A 6,813-nucleotide genomic window follows, 5' to 3' on the forward strand; every position below is an offset into this window, starting at 1 on the left:
TCCCATCACTCACTAAACTCCTCCCATCACTACATTAACCCCTCCCATCACTCCCTAAGTCCCTCCCATCACTACATAAACCCCTCCCATCACTCCCTAAACTTGTGTCTGTCCATACTGCATCTTCCAGGATGTTCCATCCCCTCATTTTATCACTTTGTCCTGTTAGACATCTGTGTCAGATATCATCAGAAGGTGTGGCAGAGACATCAGGAAGTGTGACGGTGTACGGGTGAGTGTGTTTTGACTCACCTTGATGTACTCCACCTTCAGCAGGTTGGAGTCCTGCTGCTCTGAGGAGCTGATTAAATGGAGAGGATGGTTTCTGCCACCTGAAATGCAGATTAAAAACACATTCAACAAAGAGTAGGACCTACTGTATCACAGAGACACAGTTTACCCGAGCAGGTGAACAATCAGTACATCTCCTGCAAACTGTTGCCCTCTTCTACATCCACCACTCAGCCACAACATTAAAACCACCAGACAAATATTGTATAAGTTCCCTTGGGATGACAAAACAGCAGCAACCCGTCGGGCCTTGGACGCCGGACCTCTGAGGGTACTCTGGGTTCTGGGGTGGGACCTCCTTGGATCAGAATTTTCTTGTAGTATTATAGATGCTCGACCAAACTGAGATCTGGGAAGTTTGGAGGTCAGATCAACCCCTCGAGCTCTTTGTCGTGCTCCTCAAGCCATTATTGAGCAGTGCTTTTGCAGTGTGGTGCACCTGTCTCATCAAAGAGTGTAAGTAGTCTGCGGGGTTAGGGCTAGGGCAGAAGATCTCCAAGTTATCTTAAACAAATCATTCCCATGTGCAAAAGTCATTTGCAAGTGGTGCAGATTTCCAGACTTTGACCATCAAGTATCTTCAGTCACAAAGGCATGAAAATAGGCACAAAGAAGGCCAAAGTTTAATCCAGGATGTGCAGGAAACTGCAGCTGCAGCTACAGTCAGAAAGAGACAATTCTGACCTGCAGGGAGGAAACAGCCTTTACTGTCCAGAAAGAACACTGGTTCAACTACGAAGTTGGCATTACATCAAAGAAAGGTGGGAGATAATCTCATCTCTCTGAAAGATGAACGCGAATTAGAAGTGGACCTTCAATAGGTTCATGAGCCAGAAAGATCCATCACCAGAAAGAACAAATGGAGGTTGTGGAACTGACACAGAGCCAAGGTTTCAATCCAGCTGAAATGTTGTGAAGGATCTGAAACAGGCAGAACATGCAAGAAAACCCTGATGATGAGATGGAAACACCTCCAAGTTGCTTCTGCTGAGCAGAGCAACACAAGCTTGTGGAGCTGAATTTACTGTTACTGTCAACACATGCTCGGATCAGCTGTTTGTTGGTGTGCAGCCATCAGGGCATTACTTTCATGTGTAGGAATGGTACGTCAACGCAGTGATGTAGAAACTGTTCCAATGAGGATCACATGTCGTTTGTTCAAACAGGACAAAAAAAAATCACACTTAGTTTTTCAGAAACTGATGGCGGTTCACAGAAGGGGGTTCACAGAAGTCCACACAGGAGTCCAGACTGACTTTGTTACCGGTGTGACCCACTTTCTCATCTGGTCTCACCTCCCACCTGGTCACAGGAGAAACATCTGACCTGCTGAACATGTTCTTATCCATAGACGCTACAGTTTACGACGTTCCCTGAACGCCCCACATAGCAGGCTGCGCTAGCTGCTGCTGGTGGCCGCGGTGCTCAGACCGGTGTGAGACCAGAGATGACTTTAACAGAGTGAACCAGGAGGTTCTGGTGTCACATCTGTCTGAGATTAAACTATTTGTTCTCATGCAGTCTTTTCTATGAGCAGAATAAACAGCGTCACTTTCAAGGCCATCTCTCGTGAGCAATTAACGTCGTACTAACCCCCAGAGAGCAGAGACTGAGCAAGATGGTTATCTGTAGTTTACCATAGCAGAGCACCCAGCCCAGTGCAGGACTCTGCTGTGAAGGTGGAGACATACGGCGGTGGTATATTTGCAACAACAACAAAAAAAGAAAAAGAAAGAAAGAACGAATTTTGAAGAAGCGGCGGCGAGGATTTAGGAATGGCGGGCCGGCGCTGCTCGATGAACGTAGAGGAAACACTGTTTCTAGCCTTTAGAACATTGTCAGCATCCCTCTGTATGTATAAAAACAGAGGATCATCACTGTCCCTCAGGTTTTCTACCAACACTCATCAGGATAAAGACGAACATTTCATGATTCTACCGACAGACAGGAATCTGTTTTACACCTGAACACAGCTTCTTCAGTTCTGAACCAGCTGTGACAGAGTGAGGGTTAGTTTTCACTGACGAGCTCCGACATCCTCTGAGCCTACGTGGTTCAGCCAGTCAGATCTAAAGTCTGAATCGTGATGTGAAGAGCTTGGACTTATCGATATAAACAGTGCCTGTGGTGCTACCTGGTACGTCGCAATAGTCGAGCGTGACTCGTCGCAGGTACGAGGTGAAGCTCAGGTCAAAGCTCCGCCTCTTCCCTTCAGCTCCCAGCTGGCAGACGCTGAAGGACAGGACGGTCTTCTCCTGGTCCACCTGCCGGGTCAGCTCCAGCAGCACCTGAACACACAGAGGTCCAATGTTTAACTCCTCCCACCTCCAGTCACATGATGCTCTGATGAGCTGAGACTACAAAAAACAAGCGAACCTCCTTGACTTCAAATTTAAAGTGAACATCTGTGAGGTCCTCCAGAGCCGAGCGCTGGTGCTCCTCATCTGCCGACTTTTCACTGGTGTCTTCGTCTGAATCTGAACACAAATTCATTTGTGTTTGAATTGAATTTGAGTTGAATTCAAATGTATATATTATTAAAAATGTAAATTGAATCAAATAGAAAACACATCACAGTCCAGTCCAGTGTAGAAAACAATAAAGCAGCGACGGTGAAACGAACACATCTGTGACTGACTGACGGGCTGAAATATACATTGTGGTCACAAGTGATTCTTAGTTTCACATCAAAACTGTTTTTAATGTTTAATGAACCAACACTGTTGAGCAGCCAATCCGAGTGCAGGAACACTGACCTGTTTCCATAGTGCCAAGGAGGGCGGGGTGAAGGCTGAGTGGTCGCGGCCTGGACTCTGCCAAGGACAGCACCTGTCGCAGGAAATGCCCAAATATGGTCACATCAGTACAGAGTTACATCCCACTCCCCAAAGGTCTTCCTGCAATTTAAGAACTGCTACTCCTGGAAATGCTTTCATCTGTGGCTTTACTTTTAACGTTTTAAATGTTCCCACCATCAGTCTGCCCAGTTCCCCTTCACTCCATAAACATCCCAGTCCCAAACAGGTTTGTATGTCAAGGCGACAACAGACAGGACTACACCAAGGGTACCTTCTCTGTGGGGGTGGAGGGGGAGGAGCCCATGTTGGGCAGCGGGATGCTGTCAACCAGCTCCAGAACGTTCTGGATCTTCTGGTCCGAGATCTTAACATGCAGCAGTGGCAGCTCGCCCAACACTTTGAACCTGAAACACCAACCAAACGCTATTCAGGTAAAGTCCACAGGTGAGTCAGAAGAAACACTGGACACCTGTCCACAGGTGAGTCCCACCTGGGCATTCTGGCATCCTTGTCCACCATACACTTGGCCAGGTGCAGAGTAAAGTCCATTGGCTGCAGGATGTGTTGGACGGATGAACCCTGCAGCCGAGCCGACTTCCAGGCCTCACCTGGAATCAGTTCACCTGATTTAAGAAAGTACTGACAGGCTTGTTATGTATTTGTGTGGTTGTGTAGTTCTGTGTTGTGTGTTCTGTATCTGTCTAGTTGTGTAGTTGTCTACCTGACTTGCTGTAGAGCACCTGAACTCGTCTCAGCTCCACGCTATATCTCTCATAGGCTCGATCCATGATCTCCTCCAGAGACGAGAAGGACGAAGACGAACTGACGCTCTGCTCGACACTGTTCAGCTGCAGACACACACAGAGTTGAATGGCACAGCTGGAGGTAACGAACTACACACAGGGTTGTGTTGATGTTGTGTCTGCCGGCTTAAATCATTTGAAATCAACATGATGACATTATGTGTGAATAAGTGAACAAATGAGAAGAAGCTCTGACCTGGAAGCTGCCGAAGTCGACGATAATGAGGTCTGACGTGTTGCTGTAGAAACCCGACTTTGGTATCAGCAGGTAGGATGGCTTCAGGTCAATCCGCAGGTCCAGAACCTTTCTGGTCTCAATGATGTGAGACAAACCTGCACAAACCAGAACCCGTCAGTTCTGACGTGGACCAGAGTGTCCTCAGCTGAACCGACTGATCAGTACGTCGACAGACTCTGAGAAAGTAACTTTCAGCATCAGTGGCTTTTCTAAGAGCCGGACCTCGTTGGTCCTGAACTGCAGCCTTTGTAATCTTCTGATTAACTGCTGAGTTGTGGCCAGAGTCTCCACATTCAGCTTTCAGAAGAACCACAGCGGTGACTGAACTACAGCTGAAATAACGACAGCTCATAAGTTTAAGGTCAATTCTGTGAAGCAGAAAGAAAGAAATATCGGAACCCCTTGTGGTTTTGAACAGAAATACCACAGATGACCCGGTTCTCTCAGCTCTCTCAAGTTGTTCTGGAAGCGAACAATGAAAAAGTTTAGCTGAACTCACCTGTAGCAGTTTTCTCTTTGATCTCCTCCAGTTTGGACAGCGTGGCTGACGTCAGCACCTCCAGGTCAACACCTTTCCCCGTCTTAAAGAAGTCCACCATACTGTTGACCGTCAGCTGCACCCAGGAAACACGACAAACTGATTTATTATTCAAGTCAAAGAAAAACACAAAAAACCTTTCAAACAGAAGAGCAGCAGAGGACGAACAGGGAAACAGACCGGATGACGGAGGTGACAGAATAACAGTGACTGTTTCCTGGTACAGGGCAGGTTTCAGGTTCCTCTGGATCTGTACGGCCTTTGGAAGACTTATGCTGTGAACTGGTGCTACAACAATAACACTGAGGTGAAAACTTCAAAGCTTCATGTCGATTTGAGCAGGATTCAGACCAGTGGTGAAGTCAGACACCAAACTGTGAAGCTGACCTCCAGCAGGTGGCCACCACACACATCGGCTGAACCCTCCAACTGAAGTTTGTTCAGTTACAGTGAAAACAGCAAAAGTCTGGATATCAGTCTCCACAGAAACAGATCCTGGCTGAGCCATTTGGGCTATGATCCAACCTGTGGGTCGCTACATAAAGTTTAGACTAAAATAGACAAAAAGCCTTAAGTTGAAGCAGGAGTGAGCAGGGTGGAGGTGAAGCAGGTCGGGATGGAGGCAGCTCATGTTTACCGCGTCGTAGATGATCTCCACTGGCTGGGAGTGGACTCTGAGCAGCTGGTCGCCGGCGCTCTCCTCAGGATTCAACTCAAACACGACGCTGAGCAGAGATGAGGACGAATCCCCGACGGAGGCGACGAGCGACGGCACCGCCCCCTGCTGCTGCAGCCCAGTGACGTACCAGTGCTGCAGCGCCGCCTCCACCCTGCAGGAGCAGAAACCAAGCCAAGAACTGTGTTTCAGAACATTTCACCTTCGGTTTCTCCTCTGTAGAGGAAAATGTCCATTTCAGGACAAACTGAAGAACATCTGTAACATTCTCACATGAAACAGGGTTAGGCTTCAGTAATTTCCCAGACTGGGATAAATAAAGTATTTTTCTATTCTATTCTAGGCTTACTTAGAACTTTCTGGAGACTCGTGTGGAATGTGGCTAATCCATCAGTATATAAATAAATGATGTATTTATGATGTATTTAACCTTCTGAACCCCAAAACCCACTGGCATGTTTAAAAAAATCTGTAAAGACAGAAATAATTAAGACTTTTAACTTTCCTTCCACCAGTCATGTCTGACGTGAAGTGTGAGTTTAAAATCTGGACATTTCATCAAAATCACCTTATTCTACAAGACTCATGTAAAAATTCTCTAAAACACAGAGCATTTGCACTAATGATTCTCTAAAAACCTAACAAAACGTCCTGGTTCTGATTCTCCATAACTGTGACTGACAGTGAACAGAGTTTTCAGGTGAACTGCTGCTGAAAAGCCTGTCGAGGCTGTAAAAATAGAAATAGTTCAATATGTGGAGATGAAACAAGCAAAACAAGACGTGTAATGGCAGGAACAAAACACCAAACAACAAAAACAAGAAAGCGAGACACAAAACGACAGATTAACCTGCCTTAAAGTTTGTAGAGGTTGTAAGACTTTACTAACAATCAATTAGTTTTATTTCATTATTACTACAGTAATCTATAGCCTCCATGTTTCGCAGTAGAATCCAGTGACCATGATGAAATATTACAAGTTTAAGCTCAGATTTGGTTTATTTTCCAGACAGAACCACGCATCCCACATGGTACATTCAAGGACCAGCTGATTGAAAATGTAATGATTTTGCTTGTTTTCAGTTCCTTGCTGATAAATTGTCATTAAAGTGTCATTTGGGGATTTTCTTTTCAAAAGAAAACATGCCTGTCGAGCACACCAGCTGGTAGAAAAGGCTTGTTTTTTTTAAAAGGGAGAAGAATAGAGTGAAGAAGTTTGTAATAATTAAATATGTACCGTATGTAAACATTTTGTCCACTCTTCAGTCTTTATATCTGAGTCATTGCACACATGAATTAGAGTCTCTGACCTGATGGCTTGAGCGCCTGGTCTCTGGGAGATTTTGGTGCTGAGGTCGATCATCTGGATCTTCAGGATCTCCGGGACGTCGGGCTGCTCTCTGACTGTCACCGAAGTCCTCAGCAGCTGGAAAGTGACGACCACGGCAACGTACTGAAACAGAGTTCAC

General features: G+C 46.0%; 1 protein-coding gene across 1 annotated transcript in view; it reads right to left on the bottom strand.

Annotated features, from left to right (window-relative positions):
• Positions 1-6,813, bottom strand: part of vps13c (vacuolar protein sorting 13 homolog C) — a 99,797-nt gene that overhangs the window by 72,192 nt on the left and 20,792 nt on the right. Inside the window, exons 19-29 of the mRNA XM_008302577.1 lie at positions 6,655-6,797; positions 5,306-5,498; positions 4,630-4,744; positions 4,089-4,225; positions 3,811-3,937; positions 3,580-3,697; positions 3,361-3,493; positions 3,048-3,120; positions 2,668-2,768; positions 2,426-2,579; positions 253-332 (exon numbers count right to left, since the gene is read on the bottom strand). Of these exons, the coding sequence (XP_008300799.1) occupies positions 253-332; positions 2,426-2,579; positions 2,668-2,768; positions 3,048-3,120; positions 3,361-3,493; positions 3,580-3,697; positions 3,811-3,937; positions 4,089-4,225; positions 4,630-4,744; positions 5,306-5,498; positions 6,655-6,797 (1,374 nt within the window). The remainder of the gene's footprint in view (positions 1-252; positions 333-2,425; positions 2,580-2,667; positions 2,769-3,047; positions 3,121-3,360; positions 3,494-3,579; positions 3,698-3,810; positions 3,938-4,088; positions 4,226-4,629; positions 4,745-5,305; positions 5,499-6,654; positions 6,798-6,813) is intronic.

The sequence above is a fragment of the Stegastes partitus genome, unplaced genomic scaffold (assembly GCF_000690725.1).
Source record: "Stegastes partitus isolate 25-593 unplaced genomic scaffold, Stegastes_partitus-1.0.2 Scaffold1840, whole genome shotgun sequence".
In the NCBI taxonomy this organism is placed as follows: Eukaryota; Metazoa; Chordata; class Actinopteri; family Pomacentridae; genus Stegastes; species Stegastes partitus.